The following is a 20,539-nucleotide window of genomic DNA, read 5'->3' on the forward strand; positions in this document are numbered from 1 at the left end:
AGTAGAGAAGATGAGCTTTGTTGGAAAAAGCAAAACAAGGCCTTCTTCAGAGCCTCCCTTGTAGCTATCATTGTAAATAATAAAGCTTTCCTCCTTTTTTAGAGAGGTGTGTAGAATCAGGAAAGCCAAAATAAAAATGCTTATCTGCCCACAAATACTGATGTTTCTGAAAAGTAGATTTAGGCAAGAACATAGAGATAATGTTAATTGATACAGTCTATATCATTCTATATTCGGTATTTAGAAATTTAATAATTAAGAGTTGGTCATAAGATCAGATGATGACTGAGAGGTCAAAATGGAAGAAGATAAGTGTACTCAGGAGATATTGATGTAGAAATACCATTTTCATAAGGAAGAAATTTATATATGTTGCTTCTGTAAGAAATACAAAGTTTAATTTATCAGAAAGGTCTTCCGCTTCTTAGGAAATATTTTAAGTTGGAACAGCAAGACCAAGCCTCTGAAAGTCATTCATTTTACACCATTCCTGAAAGAATTGGTGGGAGTTTGGGACTGGCAGATTTTCATTATTGGTGTTTACAAATATTGTAATAGAAAAGAAAGTATATACTTTCATTTGTAGAGGGTGTTTTTAATGTAACCCTAATGAAATAAAGAGAAAAATAAGAAAAAATAAAAATAATAGTAATAACGAATAATAAGAGAAAGCCAGTGAATTGCCTTATAAAGAGAGGAGTTTGAGAAAGCCACGTATTTCGAATGACACACATCTGAAGAGGACAGGTGGGAGGAAGATGAAAGGGAAGTGAGGATAAGGAGGAATATTTATCTGTAGACAGCCTAAATATTTGGCTGGCTGAAGTGCAAGAGTTAACAGCAACATTTAAGTGCCTGAGGGAGAATCAATTTTTCAGCATCACTATATAAATGCATTTAGTACTCATTTTTTAAAGGCTGCCGATGACCAGAACAATTCTTCTGTGTATTTTGTCCAGGATGTTAATTCCCACTAAAGAGTTAGAGATGTACTTTCTCTGACCACCTTACAGGTCCTTGTGTGGGCTACTAATCTATGGCAGAACTCTTTAGCAACCTCTCTTGGGTCTTGTCTGATATTTCAGTAGCTCCTTATGTCTGCTTATACAGTTACAATTCTCCACTGAAGACTTACAAGGTACAGGTCAGGTGGAATAGTTTGAAATCACGTTTTGCTATATTTTAGCTTCTGTTGTGCTAGTCATTGGTCAGTACATAGTCATACATGAGCCTTATCTCTAAATCTGACAGTCTCTAGATTATTAGGTAATATAGTAAATAATGGCAAAAGAGGAATATTTTTTAAAACTCTTGCATTGAATAAAAATACAAGTTCTAAAGTTAACATTAACCTCTGAAGAGAAGTTGTCCTTTCTGAATTATCTGTCAGGGTTCAGGGTTTTTTTTAGGAAGTAAATGTTCTTCTTCTGCCTTTTAGACTAGTCAGAGAGGTGATTTTTTTTTTAACTGTAATAAGGCAGCACAGGATCCATCAAGGTGAAGGATATGTGCTGTAGTAATGAGATCTGAACCAGAGTTTTGTGCTTGAGTACTAATCCTATCAAAGTAAACCTTGATTAATCTTTCATCATTGAAATGCAGGCTCTGCTGCAGGGAAGATTGTGTTCCTGGCACCCTTTCTCATTTGCTTCAGGTCACGTCGCTCTCAGAATATTGAACACGGCTGAAGCTTGAGTCGTTGTGAATATTATTAGCTGATGTGGTGCCTGGATTAGGTACATTGCTGTGGCTATGTGATTTACATATAAATAGAGGGATGATATATACAGTAAATCTTGTAGTTCTTCTTTCCTCACTCTCTCAAAGTTTATAATCTTCCCCACCCTATATAATTCTTTACAACACATTCCTTATTTTACTGACTAATTCTGACCCTAAGCAGTAGACTATGTTAAACTGAAGAAGAACAAGAAAGTGTACAATGTTGCTAAAAGCACAGTGATTGCCATAAATTACTCTAAAGCACTTTTGCCTGTGAGTTATGGAAGGTAGACACAGTTGTCATCTATCCACCAACACAGAAGCAAACTCGTTGCTATTCCTTAATATCACTGTGCTGAAGCTACTGGAACCAAACCTCAGCTTGGTTTTGGTTATATGCACGAGGTGTCAGTAATAGGGCTTAATCTTAAAAATCCTGCCCTTGAAGTACTTCCTGTGTTTGTCCTGTTACACAATTACCTGAAGATGAACCTGGAGAAGTTTCTTGCTGGTATTTTTATCTTGTGAAGGCGGTGATCATTGTTCATTTTGTTTGTGTAGGTACATATAGATGGGTAGAATCTAATGTGATTCAATTTGCCTTATTTTTTTCACCTTTATGTGGTCTTTAAATACATGATTGTCTAGGCACCATATAGGATTGAGGGTGAGTATGTGTATGTGTGTTTCAAATGTGGATCGGGAAGGTGAAAAATCTGGAGTTTGTAGAATAGACAATTTCCTTTGGAAGGGACCCACAAGACTTGTGTAGTCCAACTGCCTGACCACCTCGGGGCTGACTTAAAAGTGTGCTGTTAGGGGCATTCTCCAAATTCCTCCTAAACACTGATGGCCTTGGGGCATCGACCACATCTCTAGGAAGCTTCTTCCAATGTCTGACCACCGGCTTGGTAAAGAAAGGCTTCCTAATGTCCAACCTCAATCTCCCCTGGTGCAGCTTTGAACTATTCCAACATACCCTGTTACTGGGTCCAGGGAGAAGAGCTCAGCGTTTATTTCCCTCTCCACCTCCCCACTTCAAGAAGCTGTAGAAAGCAAAAAAAAAAATTTTTTTTTAGTTTTTATGAAAGTTTTTATTAACAACTGGAAATTAAAGCAAAAAGCAGCAGTTGGGACAGTTGTTAGAACAACTCAGCAAAATAAAATTCCACTTAGTGTTGCACAACATTTTTTCATGCAAATATCAAACAGGAAAAGAAAACGAAACAGGCTTTCAGTAGACAAGGGAAAAAATACCAAACCTCTTTAGCTTTGGATTTGGCACCTCATATAAACTGTATATGGTACAGCTAAAGTATATGCAGAAAAAAAAGTTATACTTTTTCTATATAACTTATTATCGAAGGGAGCTTTTACACTGAATTTAACGAATATAATGCTTTAAGACAAGGAGGTGTTTGTAAGTCTGAAGAGGTTATGGATGCTCTTAGTAAGCAAGGAAAGGAAAGGCAGAACATGGTTAGCATTACTTCCTGATGCAAAGCAAAATTATAATTATCGCACTGCTCCTCTCAAGGTCTCTAAAAAATGGTATGTTGGTTTTACAGGCTGTTTTTTTAACGTTGCTTATTCTCATGCTGTTCCAGCGGTTCACATGCTATTCTGCTTACACATTAGGTATGCTTCCCAGGTCCGGAGAGTTAAGTGTCAAGTAAAACCACAACCCCCTTAGGTTTCAGGGTTCGGCACGGAAGGGTTGAAATCCTCTTTTCCTGGAGCTTGTTATTCGCGGCGCGGCGCTGTTGCGGGCGGCGGCCGCTGGAGGGCACCATTCACTAGCGCTGTGTGCGCCCTTGGTTCCCACGCGCATCCCGGATTCTGTCCTGGAGTCAGAGCAGCTCCTCCTTCTCTTTCACCGGCGTCAGGGAGTGATGCCACCCGTGTTGTGCCTTCCCTTTTCTTTTTTGATAATAGCATCCATCACCTCTTCAGGCTTACCAACATCTCCTTGTCTTAAAGCATTATTTTTGTCAGAGGAAAAAGTCCCTTCAATAAAAGCTTGCCTGACACCTTCTATTTAAATTCTTTGACCTATTTTTCATGTCACTGCTGATAGGTTTGGTGAGGCTGGTCTAGAGCAAAGCAGTGATTTTCCTTGTGATTATCTTTTAATAATCATCAAAGCTTCACATTTCATGTATTTTCTTGTATATTTCTGTGTAAATCCATGCGTGATAGAGGTGTTTGTGAAATTAGGAGGAAATGAGGATCCATTTTGGTAAAACATTTTAATCATATATATGAAAAGGAGGAAATAATTGCTTTTAAATACCAAGGAAATAATGTGGTTTGCATAATATGTACCTCCAAGCAAACTGGAGCCTCAGGGCACTAGGTTTGTTTTTCTGCTGCATGGGAAGCAAGATATTGCATACAAACAAGCACATAAATGGATATCAGCTGATCACAACCACTGCAGCAGTTATTTCAGGGAGCAGGATATGTTATTATTCCTAGAATGCCATCTACTTAAAACATGACATAGTCATGACATACTCAGAGAAATGGTATGATTGTATTATAAGATTAAAATGGTGACAGAAATTGATTTGGTTTGGATTTTGAATGCTTAAAATCAATTGGTGGGTTGGAGGTCAAGCTTCATAAAAGCCTGCTGACTATTAAAAGTGGTGAACAGGTCATTGAACCTTCCTTCTTTTAGGGAGAGCATGGTTCAGATGTCACATGCTGAGATGAGGGCATAGGAATAAAATTTAGAGAGAGCTGTGCTAAGAAGGTTTTCAGCAAATGTGTACATCATTTAGTCAGAGCCATAACCCAGTTCAGAGTTTATGGAATAAGAAGTAATTTATTAACATAATATCAATTATGTTTCAGCTCCTCATTTGTTTACTTCCAGGAAAATCTCAATAGGAGGATTAATTTGCACTTTTTATGAGTTAAAAAGACATATACTAAGCTTTATGTTTAACTGTAAATCTTCATAGCACATGAGCTATGCAGCTGAGTAAAACTTAACAATGATCATCTCGCTCTTGCATTCCTAATTTATGGAAACTTTCTGCACAGTTTGATGTTTCAGGAAAATGGATTATCTTGCCTTTGTCTTGCTAAATACTTCATCGAAAAATTAGAAATTCTTTGGGTGTCATAAATGCCTAGCTCTTCTTTCTTTGTACGATGTCATGAGTATGAAAGTTTGCAGACATTAAAGTTTTTCTGTAGCTGTTGCAGCAGCACAGTTCTTGTAGGGATGTAAGTGCTGAAGTAGAACACCTTCGGATGACACTGCCCTAAAATGGTCACAGTAGAACTGCATACATGCTTGGGTGTTAGTAAGCATTTACTGAGAATGAAACTTTCCTGAATTTCTTCACTGACAAGTATTTCTTTTAATAAATACCAGCATAGCAGAAAAAGGCAGAGGTGGTAATTTTTCCTCTTGAAAATTGTGATTTGAACTTTTAGTTATTTCTATAAAACCATTTTCTTCCATAGTCAGAAAGATATATTAAATCAAGTGGTTTATGCTTTTTTAGGCATCCTTGGCTAATTTTTGATTTTTGCTTAGATTATTGAGAATTACAACAGTTTAGTAGAGCAGATCTTTGTGTTCTTTATAACTTTGGAGGTTATATTTTGCAAAAAAGCCTAGTAAGGGTGATGATTGTTTTTGTATTATTTTCGATACAGTGTCACAGACTAATAATTTGAAAACTTTGGAGATGAAAAAAATTTCTGAGGAGATAAAAGTTGTGTGATAGAAGATCTGCCACTGCAGTTATTTTCCTTTCTAAATGAATTCATGCAAAATAGGTGATTTTTAATGTAGTTGATGATTGTCATAGACAAATTGAGTTCTCAAAACTTTTTTTTTCTTCTTCCCCCCATCACTACCTTCGGCAGCTTTATGCGATTCCTTGGTTTCTTACAATGTTTACACGTGAGTATGTTTTTTTTTTTCCTTTGATTAATGTTCTTGTATTTCGTTAGCTTAATTTTTCTCACTTTTCCAGCTAAAGCCTTTCTTAATTGGTAGGATAGATCATTTAGTATTATAATTTACAAGGATGTGTTGTGGAAATCTCAACAGGAGAAAACTCAACAGTGCCTGTTACTTACCTTCTGCTCTGATTTGGTAATAATTAGTATTTTTTCTGCCTTTTTGAGTTGTTATTGTTAGGTTGTTCTGTTGTTGTTATTATTATCTGGATTATTTTACACATGCAGTATTTAGGGTGTACTCAGAGGAAGCTGTTATCTACTGGAAAAAAAATGTAGTAATAGTTAAAAAGCAAAATCAAACCACACCACCATCCCCTGCTGTCCCTCAAATAATGTAAGAAAGAGAGTGACTTTGTTTTTGAAGATAATCATATTTTTGTTGGACATCAACACATTCTTATTTTGGTAGCACTAGTTTACTGTATTTGTGCGTGCATATTAGGAAAAAAGTAGAGCTTTCTAATTTGGTGAGTTTTAATTAAAGAGAGGAAAATTAATAAATCAAGTCTAGAAAGCAATTTTAAAACTTAATTTTCTCAAAAATATTAGATTTTTTTTCATGTCATATCAACATATCAACAATTCAGATATTGAATTTAAATTTTCCAAAAAGTGGCAGAACGAAAAGAGCTGATAGATTATTTCTCTTATGAAATATCAAAGAACTTAATGTGAGATTCTTGATTGCATTTTCTAAAGATTTTTATTGTAAAGCAGTGGTTCTTGCAGTTGTCCTTTTTTCTGTATTGTTCATGAGAATTGCTACATTTGGAAAACCAAGGAGATGGTTTCTGTAAGCAATCAAGTGCAATAAAGTCTTAAAACTATTTAGTTGAAAGATAGTGTATTTTAAGAGAGCCACCTTCAGCTTTATATATAAAATCTTGTTATTTTTAATAGGCCTTTTTCCTTGTCTTTCTTTTATTCTGCCAATTTTTTTCTTTATTCTGTTCATTTTTTTTGTCTAAGTAGTTATCTTATTAATTAACTCATTAATGTCTTGTATTGTGAAAAACTGATATGCATGCCTTAATACATAATTGCACTGTACCAAAAGAAAAATAAATTCCCTAATTCTTGACATACTTGAAATGTGAAAACCCACATGCTTCCAAGTATTCATTAAGAACACTGTGATTTCCAGAGTAATCAAACTGCATATGAAGAGAAACATGATACTAAATAGGTTGAGTCCTCTTTGCTCCCAAATAAAAAAGAAATCACTCAAGATGGAAGAGGAAAGAAGTACCTAGGCAACTCATTAACCCTGTTAATGTGTACATATGCTTATAGAGTTTTATTTATTGTGCTTATTCATTATGCAGATGTCTTTCCCTTGCACAAAATTTTTCACTTGTGGGATACATTACTGCTTGGAAATTCCTCTTTCCCATTCTGTATTGGGGTTGCCATACTTCAACAGCTGAGGGATCGTCTTCTGGCTAATGGATTCAATGAGTGCATTCTCCTTTTTTCGGACTTGCCAGGTATAGAAAATACTGTTTCTTCCTTGTTTCTCTGTCTTCTCCAGTGTGTTTCTAAATATATGTTTATATATTTAGGCTTAGGCAAACTCACTGCCAGAGTGTGTCGATCCTAACTAAAATTTATTGTAGTTAGTGGAAGTCTTTTTTTGATGTCAGCAGCAAGAGTGCAGTAGGATTGTTATTTCCAGGTGAGGATTTGAGTGATTTGTTGTGAAATTTAAAAGAGTTTAATTCAGAAGCAGCTGTTTCTAGTCATGCCACATGGACACAATCAGTTGATATGAATTATTTTTTAAAATAAATTGAATACAATTCTGAATAGTCCTTTTCCTCTTTGGTGCTGGTAGTAGCCTGTTTTCCTTTCTAACACAATTAAACTTTTACTGTGGAGGTCATTAATGTAAAATGATTAGGGGAAGCAGTATAGGAGGCCATTGGAATTGCTCTGTTAAATATTTCCATTTCAAATTTAAAGCTTTCAGGATAACTTTGAAAATTGTATCAGAGTCTGCATGATCATTGTGCAGGCATTCTGTGTCTTTGCTCAGTGGGAGGTGATTAACCTATCCATACAAACTGGTACCTTAGAAAAATACATTGCAGTTAACAGTGAAGTTTGGATCTTCCTTCTGACCAAGTACCTAGTAAGACAGTAGAATGCATTTGAACTGAGTAAGCTATGTCACCTAAAAGATGTGGTTTAGTTTGTAGTAACACAAGTAGGAAGGCTGGTGCACTCAGAGCATCCTTACGTTCTTGTATTAATAGCCTCTCTCCTGCTCAGGATCTCACTAACATAATACAGGTCATAGGTAAGAGGTTGGCACTGTCTTAAATGTGTGCCTTTTCCTTAGATAACTCTAACGTCAGGGTTAATCCTGGGCCAATTATGGATTTAATGAGCTTTATTTGAACACCGTGTGTGCAATTCAGTAATTCATAATTCATTTAAACGGAAGTTGTTCTTCTCCAGAAGAACTGAGGGAGAGAATTAATTTTGGAGGAGAATTTAAAAGGCCTTCGTAAGTGTTGCCGTCTCCACAGCTGCAGAGTTTACAGAGGTTAGCAGTAGTCTAGGATATGGTAGCAAGCAGATGAGGCTGAGCTCACACTTGCATAAGTCAGTGAGTTACCATAAATGAAGCTCTGTGAGTTCTTTACATACTGTTGTCACAAATTGTCTCTCACTGTATTCCCTTCTGTATGGACAAAATTTGTCTCCTACTTATTAGTTTAATATGTGCTATGCATTTGCTACTGTATTTTTCAATTTGTAAGAAATTTAATTAGGCCATTCCTTATAGTGTAGAATTTTAATTTCAGTCTGTATGTTTAGTCACTTCAAATGTTTATGGCAAGTTTAATGGGATGTCACCAGATGGCTGAAATGTGAGTGCTAAACTAAAAGATTGATTTTCTCCCTATCCTCTCCTCCCCCATGTGTTAGCTGTACGTCCTAGTTAAGTACAGATCCATTAATATTTAACTTATTTTCTTGCCTAAGGTAATTTCTCTGTATTTTTCTTTTTCTTGAAGAGTGCTGAATTATAGATTCCAATTTATCTTAAATCAACTGATTTACTGACAGTGAAAGTACTTTCTGCTGAGGTCATTAGTTCTTGTAATACATATGTGTTTATATAATCAAATTAAAACATTAAAATCTGCAGTGATGTAATGTATATGAATTGTGCTGGTTTTAGTTGATGACAACTTTGCTGATACTCTGGTAGGAAATACGGGTTTCTGAAAAGATTTTTTTTTTCTTAAAATGGTGATGTCTGTGATATTTAGGAGGTCAGTAATGGCACAATTGAATATTTTGAGATTAATCTAAAGCATACCATAAAATACTGATGGTAAAACTACTAAGGGAATAAAGAATAAGGGCGAAATACAATCCCAGTGTGTCTTAAAAGTTAAATGTTGTTAGTCTAGCTTAATCAGTAACTTTTTCAACATATAATTCTCACAGCCTTGTGCCTTTTCTTTCTGACCTGAGTCTTATTTCTGATTAAAAAGTATTGACTCATTATGCATTTTGTCACCTGCGTCATCCAAACAAGACTTCTGTTGTTTTGGTTATGATAAGTTGTGTGCCAAGGCTGAGAATTTTCTGAAAGTAATTTACAAATACCCTTCACCTGAAAATACATCACTTCCAGGAAGAGATTATGTTGTTCAAAACATCTGTGATAATTTTAAACTAAAATCAATTGTTGTTCAACAGTTTGAAACTCCTGTGATTTTTAAGCTTTGTGTGCACTGGAATGGCTTATTTCAAGCTGCCAGTGAAAGCAGCTTCCTTTCCAGACTGATAGAGGTATTTTACTGCTATCTTGAAACTTCATGGAACACTTTTAAGATTTCTTGTTTTTACAAAATAAAAACCTCACTGCCTAATTTCCAGTGCATCGTATATAACATAATTGGAATTATTGTTTTAAATTAATAGCGATGTGAGGAAAATTAAGGGGCTTTGTGTCATCAAAGCTTTGGCCGTATTTTATCTATAAAGCAAATACAGTTGGGTAATACTTGCTATTTTTGGCAACATTTCCCTGTTGGAAATTTAAATTTATTTTTATGCTGTTCAAAGAATGTCCTAGCAGATTACAAAATTTATTTGAAGATTTTGGCAAAACAATTAATGGCTAATTAAGAATACTGGAAAATCCTTTTGCAACAAATGTCCTAATTCATTCTTAGAAGAGCTGTATGAAGGGGGCATATATGCAACTGCTAAAACTTAAATAGAATTAGATTGCTTAGGAAATTACTACACCAAAGTGCTGGGGTTTTTAAATTTAAATTCTTTCATTTTTTCTTTCATATTTTTTATTTTGTGTTTAAGGAGCTCTGTTAAGTACAAAAGTTATTCAAACAATATAAATACCAGAGAATATTTGGGAATATTTGAGACAGACAAACAAAACCAACCCTGCAACTGTTGCTAATTTTTAGTTTTGACACTTAGCAAATTTTGCCTTATTCAGGTGAGGCAGAGAGAGCGAAGACATTACACATTACCTTTGTTTTTCCTCTAAGTCTGACATGTAGCAGGATGTGTCAGGAAAATAAAAACGGTAGGGGTGACACTACTATGTTGAGATTCCTGAGGTACCAACAACAGAGACAGGACTCTGCTTTTCAGACCAGTGCCTATTTGTACAGTCTGGATATCTCTTGACCTCATGTTTCAACAGATTTACAACCCAGAAAGCTTTTCATGGCCTGAGGATCAACTGTATGAGTTTACTTTAAAACGTGCAGTTTTGCTTGCAGCTTAATCTTTAGAATCTTGCCGTAAGTTTGTGTGATAACGTCCATTATTCAATTCAAAAATTATGATTATTGTAATTTGACTTTACCAAGTTCATTACCTGCTGTACAAGTAGTACGAAGTCTAGAGCAGCTTTTTTTAGGAAGCATCCAAAAACATACATCTCTTCGCAGACAGTTGAATGATTCTTAGACCAATCCACTCCCACCTGTAATGGGTGCAGTAGAGAGCCTGGAAGAGAGATTGTACTCCAGTGATCACTGCCAATATCAGCACTGACGTACAGAGATGAGTTACGGACTTCTGAGAACTGATGAAAAGATGGGGACAAATGTTGTTAGACAGTAGGGGAAATACCAAGCCTAAACACGGGATAAAACATTCTCAAACAAAACTTTGGGTTAGTTCAATATGCTCATCCTCTGTAATTTTGGAACAAGAGGTGGGTTCATTGTTTCAATGCTGTGCACCTTAGGAAGGTAGGTGTCATTTTGCTGACTCCAGGCCTGGTCAGAATTTCTGACTGTAGAGTTTTACACAGGTTTATACCTGTTACACCTGAAATAACTGAAGTAGCGCATAGTTACCACCCAGAAAGAAACCTATAGCAACATGATCTCTATTTTTGCATGCTGAGTTTCAGTATTTGCCTATTATTTCTGTGAAGCGTGGATTTAGGATAAAGAAGGTGAGTTTTACTAGTATTTCAAATTCTAAAACTGACTTAACAGATATTTAGCAAATATTATAACAAAAAGAATGCAGAAAAGACAAAAAAAAGTTATTTCTTCAAAAACTGACTGTTGTTGGATGTTGTGTTGGTAGCACCACAAGTTCCTCATCTCCATCACAAGTTTCTCCTGTGAGCTGATCCCTGCAAATTTGTAAACCTGTCCTTTTTTGCATCTTCTGGTTATTATTTACCTATGAAGTAAGGATCATTTTTCTGCTGAGGTGCTTTATTTCCACTGTGTATTTCTCAAGTTTTGCATAGTAGCCTCCCTCTGACTATTTCCATCAGATACTGGCAATTCCTATGCTTCTGTCTCTGGCCAGTGTCCTGCCCTGTGTTAGGGCTGTTCCAGATGTCTGTAACATTTTGTTAGTTTCTAGAAATGTCTGCTGTTCAACAGTACTGGCACACCTCATAAAATCGTTTTAAAAGCATTTTCTTGTTGGAGTTTAGCTACAATCTTTATGTAACCTATTTCTGTCTCCCTTCTCAATAAGCCATAGCATGTGGCATTTGGTGATTGACTTAAAGCTTTACTCTTTGTACAGTCACTTGACATCCTGTGTCTTCCCTGCTCACATCAATCCTGACACCATCACATTTCCATCCTGGGAAGGCATTCTTTAGTAAACCTTTCCAGTGAACTGCTGAGTCAGAGCAATTTTTACAATCGCAAGTAAGAAAAGAATTCATGCTTGCCCTTTATGCAGTCTAATGTCTGGGGAATAATTCATAGTGTTTACTGCTGCTTTTCTCTACTGCTATCCATGAAAAAAGAATGAAGTCACACAACTGTCCTGTAATATATGAAATAAATAATGTAAAGAGGATAGTTCTGTGTTGACCTTTTCATTTATAATAACCTCCTTACAGTAACAGATACAGAGATGTTGGATAGAAACATCACTTGTCTTCCTAGATTTGTTCTTTTGAATAGGCACACTGTGTCTTTTTGTATATCATCAGGAAAAAAGATTTTATGGGCTTTCACCTCTATTTCTTCTAAGAGCAGGAATCAGGAGGTTGAACTGACTGACCTATTCAGTACCAGAGCATTCATAGCACAGAGATTTTCTGGCCTACTTGTGTGGCTGTGGTGACAGCTGATGTTGCCTGGTGTGGTAGTAATAAAGTATTTGTGATGGACTTGTCAAACCAAGCTCATAATTCTGGTCTATTCCCAAAATGCAGAAGCAGTTTGTTTTGGCTGAGTTTCTTAACTGGTATCCTGTTACCCAAGGAAAAGGCTCTGGAATTGATTAACTGCACACAAAGACTTGGTCTGTGTGGATTTTCATTAGGAAAGAACCATTCATCTTATGTTTTGCTCCATTACTTACGTTCACTTGCTGTGAACAGCATATGCACACCCGGTTTTGCTGTAGAAATATAAAATTCTGTGTGCTTTTGTCACAGGTGTATTACATTTAAACTGATGCTTTTTTTCAGCATCTTTTTCAAGTGAAATCTACTTCTCTCCTGTATCTGTAATAATAAACCCTGCACTTACATAACCTAAAAAGCATCTCTGTCAGGCTGAGCCATCCTTTTCAGTTGAGGCTGTGCATAGAGGCAGGCACCAGCTTAGTAAGAAGTTATAGTTTGGCATGAAAAACATCTTAGAATAAACAGTAAGTTTAGTTCAGAAAAGGAGCGAAACGTTTCAGTAGTCTTAATGTTAGGATGAGGCCATAGCAAAACCAAGATGCTACTATTAGATCACTTTTATTTCCCTTCTCTGCTCCTGCCTTTATCAATTGCTGTACTATTTACAGAATTTATAGAATATTTTTCTTTCCCTTCTCTGCTCCTGCCTTTATCAATTGCTGTATTATTTACATATTTAGAAATGTCAGAGAAGGCCTTTTGATGCTAAGCGATTAGCTTTTGCTATAGAATTGTTTCCTCTAAGGCTTGATTGTTGCTTAATTGTGAAATACTTGAGCTCATTTGAGCCAGAATTCCTAAACATAATGTTTGAAAATGAAATTGTGACTTTGGTTCCTAAGAAACTTGGGTTCCAGCTTTGACAATTTGAAATACAGGTACTCTGCAATTTTTCAAAAACTCTTTGAATATGTACTAAATTTTGAAATTATAACTTATTTTTATAGTATTTTTATTATGTTTTAAGTCAGGCTTACATTTTTTCACTTCATATTTAATGACACCATGTTGTTCAGCATGTTTTCTTTACAGATTTTTCAATGGAAATAATTTGTCTTAATAAAAAAAGAAGGCACATCATTTTAAAACTGCAAAATACCCCAGTGGTGGGATCTTGGAGAGCCCCAAAATGTTACGTGGACATCTCCATGACTGAGCATACCCTCTTCACCCTTTCTAAATGTTACTTTCACCTGCTGCTCACACCTGGAGATTTCTGCAGACCCTGCTCTCAGAAGAATGTTCTTCTAATTTGTTTGCTCATGTCAAGTACTGTGGAATTCTGCTGATGTAGTCTTTGTTCATTTATTCATAGTCCTGTTCAAGAATCTAGGCTCTGACTTGATATACTTCTGACATATCAGTGGTATGTTTCTAATAATGTGGAAGCTGTAATGTTTTCTGGCTTGTAATTCAGTGACTTGGGAGCAGGAAGAGTACAGGCAGGATTAATGCTGTGTGAGTGCAAAATCTTGGGGAGATAACAAAAAATGGACACTTCACCAGAAACTGACTCATTTGTCATATATTTGAAAGAGCATGGGAAGAAATCAGGATTGAAGTAGCACAGCAGACCCTTACTTATTAGCCAGAAAGAGGAGAAAAGATCTTATCCAGTAAGGGTGCACGAGATTGCATTGCATTTTAGTTACTGACAGGAAGTGATTTTTCTTAAACTGAAATTGCAAACAAATTATGAAGAAGGGCTTGAAGGTTACTTAAGTGTGAAGCCTGGTCATGCAATGTGACTAATAAATATTCTATAAATATTTATACCAGTTTAATGTAGTCTTAAACTCCAATATCCTGAAAGTAATTGTTTGGTTTTTATGTTTGTTTTTTGTTTTTTTTTAAAGAATGTAAGTAAATTCTTTGAGTAAATTCTTTTACCACTCATAGTCTTATCTCCCTTGTGGATGCTAGATGTTGACTGTTCCCATATTATTATGCATGCATGTGCCTATAGTTTGCACATTGTTGAAATGCATTTCCTTGAGGTAGTTTTTATTTTGCATTATTGAGAAGCAGATCAATTAATCAACAGACTGTAAATTTGTTTTAGGCTTTTAATTGACTGCTTCTAAATTTGTTATAGACTTTTGATGGCTTCCCCCACAAATAATTTAAAATTCTCTCTTGTTCTGTGGAGTTTCATTTTCTGCCATGCTCACTATCCTCCTGAAACACTGCTTAGAAGAAATGAGAAACCAAGCATTCCAAAATCACAGAACAGGCTCCTACATTTTTTACTCACACCCGGATGTGTGAGAACTGGTTATGTTTTTTGCAAACATGCACAAAGTTGGAAGGGATCACAGGGATCATCGAGTCCATCTCCTGGCCCTGCATGGGATACCCCCAGAGTCATACTGGGAGTGCCTGAGAGTGTTGTCCAAATGCTTCTTTGAACTCAGTCAACTTTGGTGCTGTGTCCACTCCCCTGGGAAGCCTGTTCCAGTGCCCAAGCCTATTTTCCAGTTCTCTGAAATGGATTTCTTTTGGAATTACAGGGCTTGTTTCTAGGAAAACTGTTTGACCTGTTTCAGTGTTTAACACTGTCAGTCTTGATTTCTGCTTTCAGCTTTTTCATAGCTTTACTGCAAATAGTGTTCCTATTCCATCCCCCAGTTCTCTTCAGTTTCAGAGATATGTTGGTTATTATGCCCTCTCACAGCCAAATGCTTCTCATACTATTAATTATTGTTGTTCAGATTCATTTTTTTACTAGCTAAATTCTGCGTTCATATCATTTATTATAGAAGTACTACTAATGCTTCCTTAGTGAAGAATCTCAGGAAATGGGGCTTATAACTCAATTAGAACAGTCTCTTTACAAAAAAAAAAAAAGCCCCAAATGAAACCAAAACAAAAAAAGAAATCACAACCCCACTATAAATGTACTTCAATCTTGAACTGAAATTCTCAACTTTTTATAAATAAAATTAGTTTTCAGAAATGTAGAAAAAAGTGCAGCTGTAATGATGATGCTTTTGGGCGTATTCTGAACTTGAGGAATAATAACCAGTGAAAGGCATCTCCTCTCTTTACCTGAATTTAGAAATTGTGTGAAATTCTCCATTTGTGTGGATTATCCTTGGGAATGATGCTGAATAACAGTCTTCTATTACAGTATAGTCAAAATGAAAAATTGTTAGCTACTGTTGAGACATCACGTAGTCCATTTATCTTCAACACCTGTTATTCCAAGCAGCTAGGGAACCTGATATTGTCAAGGAAAATCATGATTTATTTTCTCACATCCACAAAAAGGTTTTTAGAGCTAGAATTAAAATTGGGTAAGCCACAGCTTTACTCTTAGACTTTTCAGAATTTTAGAAGCAAGACATATGCATGTTGTCGTCAATGAAATTAAAGTGTCTGCTGCAGATTGTATCCTACCTGCATACAGACAGCTTTTTGAATGGGAGAGTAATAGATCACATCTTCCAGATTTTAAACAGTCAGTAAGCTCATCCAACTAGATTATTCTGCCCCAAACTTCAATTTCAGCTTCTTCTGCTCACCACCCTGCTAATGACTGAGGTTGCTGGAGTAGCTCCCAGATTGATGGCAAGCCATCAAATCCACTGTTGGCAATGAGTGATTGATGGCAGTGCATCAAGTCTTTTTGAGATATACAGGTAAAGCCTGGCCACAATGCCTCTGTTTTCTTCATAGAAGCTGATGCTTTAATCTAAATTTTCACTGTTGTAATGAATCATACAAGATCTTGAGACAGACACAAGAAGTGCCAATATCCCTGCTGTTTGTCTGTTGCACTAAACCAGTTCTGTCATAAAATGCAAACAAGGATCTTTTTTTCTCTTCATGAGGCTACATACAGGAGATGCAAAACTAGCCAGTCCTTTTGCAGTGGTAAAATAATAAATGGTTTTTTATTTTACATCTTGTTAGAAGATAGATACATTGAGGATGCTTAGTGTTGCAAAAAAAAAATATTTCCAATTGGTTTAGTTTTTTTTCTTTTGCCTATGTATTTCATTGTACTTTCTTACTTTTTAATTGACCATGTCTTATTTTAGGATGCTTCTCATTTGATAGGTGTCAGCTTTTCTTTCAAGTTGAGTAATATCACAATGGCACTTCACTCTTTCAGCCAGGATGTTTCTCTGGGAGTATCTGGTTGGATCTGGGACTGTATTGTTTGTTTGCTTGTTTGTTTGTTTAAAAATTCTCTACAATTTCTAAAGCAATCCATTATTTTTCTCATCAGGCACAAATTAGTTTTGAAAACTCTTTGTTTTCCAGCATACAGATAACATGTATGGAGGATTGTCAAAATGGCAGATTGTGCAGAATTCAATAGCTGAAAGCTTTCAATCTAGGCCTTAGTAGGATTTAACTGGCAACAAAAAAGAGGGTTGATCCAAAAAATCCTGATGTCTGTACACTGTATGAAATCTACTTTGGTGAACTTCACAAATTTACATTGAATAGTCAATAGTTTGACTTGTAAAGACTTTACAATGACTAGGTTTCTATTATTGTCCTGACTTTGCGTTGGTTAAAGTTCTGATACACTTCCCCGTAACAGATCAAATTAATTCTTTAAATATCTTTACTAGTTTTTAGTAAAAAAAAAAAACCCTCTTGAATGCTTTTCTTTTTAAACGGGAAAATGAGCAAGGGACAGAGAGCTGGACAAAGATACAGATGGGTATAGGTATATTTAGCAGTGTCACAGCTGTGTCGGTTGGCTTTGCTGACGCTTTGCCGTTGCATTCCTGTTTTTTTCCTTTGGATGCCTTGCAGAGATTGATATCGAGCGCTGTGTTCGCGAGTCCATCAACCTGTTCCGCTGGAGCCCGAAGAGCGCCACCTACAGGCAGTACGCGCAGCCGCCCCGGCAGGCGGCGGAGAGCAGCGGCGCGCGGAGCTCCCTGTCCTGCCTGTCTGCGGACTACCAGGAGGCTCCTCGGGGCGACCTGGTGAGCAGCCTGGGAGCCGGAGCGGGGGGAATCGATCACATTATTCAGATGGCGTGGCTCTCCGTCTCTCCCAGCTCCTGCTCCTTCAGTTCTGTTACAACCCACCGATGTCCGCAGCTCGCCTGCGGAACCGCGAACGGGCTTTATCGTCGGAGAAAAGCAGTAAAAAAGAACAGTGTGCCGGTGAGAAATAGGCGACAGGAAAGTGATGCAGGCAGCTCTGGCTGCTTTTTCTATCTTGGCAGTCAGGTAAAGGGTATGCCACAAGTTACCCTCAGAGTTTAGTAGGTGAGTTATGCCTGTGTTTATCTTGGCAAAGAGTAACTAGTAACTAAAAGAGTATCTGCATTAAAGAGATACCCAGTTTAGCAAAAAGATTTTTCTCCTGTCTCTCTAATAGAATCTCATGGCTGTTTTTTCTTGTCAGTTACATTCTCTGAATACTGGTGATTTGAAATTATTCTTTTCCTACCTCTCAACAGTATAAGTCTAGTTAGCCTCTTAAAAATTAGATTTGTCAGGGTTTTTTTCTTTCCACATTCTCCTATAATCATTTCATTTGTGAGCACATTCCAATAATATGGGAAGCATATATAGACCTGCTATATCTATTTGGTGAATTGCATTAGGTTTTAGTATTTTCATTTGTTTTTTCCTAACTACTAGGAAACTCAGAAGTGTTGTTGTCATTCAAGTGAATCTTTAGTTTTTACTCCTTAAACTGGAGCTTGATATTCAGTCATTTTCTTGTTTTTTTACTTTAGTTTTTTATTTTATTTCTGTTGTCATTTCTGGAAGCCTTAGCTACAAATCCAGGACTGCAAGTGCAGACATGCAAATGAAGAACAAAAGGAAACTTGAAAGATCCTACAGGATTTAGGAAACAGTAGGTGGATCTAGAAAGGCAGTGGGGAAAAAAAATGAGATTACGGGGGAATACTGGTTGTTGTCATCCAGGAATTGTAGCCAGCAGAACTGCTGCTGTGCTGCTTGAGAGATGTGTAGAGAGGCTTTCTGAAGGAGCCAAAGGCTGCTTTCATATAGTAATTCAGATAGGACCTCCTAAGTTCATCTGGTACAAATTCCTGCAGAAAACATGTCTAACACTGTATTCAGATGGGGTTGCCCAGGGCTTTGATCTGTCAGGTCAAGAAAGCTTCCAAGGAAAGTATTCAGTCTCTCTTGGCAATCTGGTCAGATGTCTGACAGTGCTACCAGTGAAAATTATTTTGTGCATGTGCTAGGTTTTTTGAATGTTATTACAGAAGAGTAAAAAACCAAGTTTTCTGATTTCTAAGCATTTCCTTGTGCCTTTATGTGCAAAAGCAAGAGTTAAAGGACTTGGATATAGCAAAGGGGGAGACAGCAGAAAGCAGGCCCGGTCTACTGAACTAATAAATAGTAAAAAGATTTGTATTTGTAACAGAGAGAAAAATCATTATTTCAGATCAAGCAAGGTTCTTTCAGTATTCTTCTGTTTCCTGAGAAATGTTTTGAGTGTTTTTTTCTTGACAGTGTTTATATTTTCATACCAGAAGTTATGTTTATTTATAAAGCCAGTAATTAGGCTCATCCATCCCACAAGTTCCAAGAAATTAAGCAAATGTTTTTGGTATATTAAAGAAGAGATAAATACTAGAACTTCTATTGCCTTCTCTTTCTGCAGTGCAGCTGACGGTTTAACATCTTTTGAAGCACAGGTATATTGGATCTTTTGGTTATTGCTGTATTTTGTTTTTTTAGCTCATCTTATGAAAGAGTGCTGTATAGATTCCAGTATCTATACAGAAATATGTAAGTAAAGAGGAAGCTAATCTCTTGGACACAAAAAAAGACTATTCATATCTTACATTATAGTCAGTAAATGTGTTGTTTGCTCTCATGTCCTGTATTTTTGTGTGTCAGGTTTTGAGACAGATGGATACAAGTCAAGTATGTTATGATTCAGTCTTGGAAAGCCCTGTGTAATGTGAATGCATAATGAGCTACCTCTCACTTGTGACCAGTTCTGTATTTTTGGATGTTTGTCTTCATAAAATGATACTTCTCAGAGATTAGAGCAATGTTGATAAAAAAAGAAATTGAAATTATTGATGAACTATGCTATTTACACACAAAGCTGGTGTGGCTTGTTTGGGGTTTTTTTAACCTTAATCCTGGAATTATCTATCTCTCTCTTCAAACATGTCCTCTACTGGTGTTTGCTGCCATGGGGAAACTTTTTATCTACTTGAAAGGGGTGAAATCTCAGTTCAATCTTTAGTACACACAGTACCCTTCAATGGATTTTCTAAAACACCATTGTGTCCTTTCTCTGCAGTTTAGCTCTTAAAAAAATAACTTTGTTTCCTTACCTATTTAGTTGGTCATTCTTTGGACAGTACTTTACCCAACATTTCTATTTCTGGTTTTATATTTGTGGGTCACCTCTGTATTTGAAAGTCAGTAGAGTATGAAACAATTCTTTGTGAAGAAAGTTGTGGGTTTGCTTCTGAAGGCAATTTATGGCTTCTTGAAACATTAAATGTTTAGTGTTTTCAATTGTAAACACCAGCTGTCTCTTACCTCTGTATTTGTATTTTCTATCTACCCTGCTTCAGTTTGTTTCTTAAGTGCTTTGTATTGACTACTCAGATATTTCTGTGTATCTGCATGTTACTGTGCTTTGGTTAATAATAACAGGAGAAGTATTTCCCCTCTGGGTATGCGTTTTTCTCCCTAAATCAGCAGTTAGTAAAACAAAACTGCTTTTTATCACTAGCATTGCTTAGTTTTTATTTTAGTGACATCTATTTGCAACTTTGTAAATAGGCTTGGGTGCTCTGTTTTTTCCTCCTGGACTTGTGTTTTGCTTAATCTTTTACTCTTTCAGCCAGTAATCGTATTTCTACTGAGATAAAATCTCAAGGAGGAAATAGTTTCAGAGAGAATGAATGTGTGTGTTAAGTGGGTTTGCATTGTTTATTTTGAGAAAGATAAAACGACAAAAATAACAGCAAAAACCTTTTGAATTCAGTACTGAATTTACACTACAATCTACTCAGTTTTGTGTCTGTAACTTTTCATTACCAGTACATGGTTGATTTTTTTTTTTTTCCTTCTTACTCTTCTTGAAACTTACTTTCATACCCTGGAAATTCCTGAATTATTTTTCCTGAATGTCCAGGAGTCACAGAGACAAATACCACTGTAAAATAACAGTTGTCTGCTA

At 36.3% G+C, this 20,539-nt stretch overlaps 1 protein-coding gene across 3 annotated transcripts in view; it reads left to right on the top strand.

Moving 5' to 3' along the window:
• The window catches only part of TBCK (TBC1 domain containing kinase), an 80,845-nt gene that overhangs the window by 36,856 nt on the left and 23,450 nt on the right, over positions 1–20,539 (top strand). For all 3 annotated transcript variants that reach the window (XM_062493797.1, XM_062493798.1, XM_062493799.1), the window contains 3 exons: positions 5,611–5,647; positions 7,035–7,196; positions 17,153–17,328. In XM_062493797.1, the coding sequence (XP_062349781.1) occupies positions 5,611–5,647; positions 7,035–7,196; positions 17,153–17,328 (375 nt within the window). The remainder of the gene's footprint in view (positions 1–5,610; positions 5,648–7,034; positions 7,197–17,152; positions 17,329–20,539) is intronic.

This window comes from Cinclus cinclus, chromosome 5 (genome assembly GCF_963662255.1).
Source record: "Cinclus cinclus chromosome 5, bCinCin1.1, whole genome shotgun sequence".
Classification (NCBI taxonomy): Eukaryota; Metazoa; Chordata; class Aves; order Passeriformes; family Cinclidae; genus Cinclus; species Cinclus cinclus.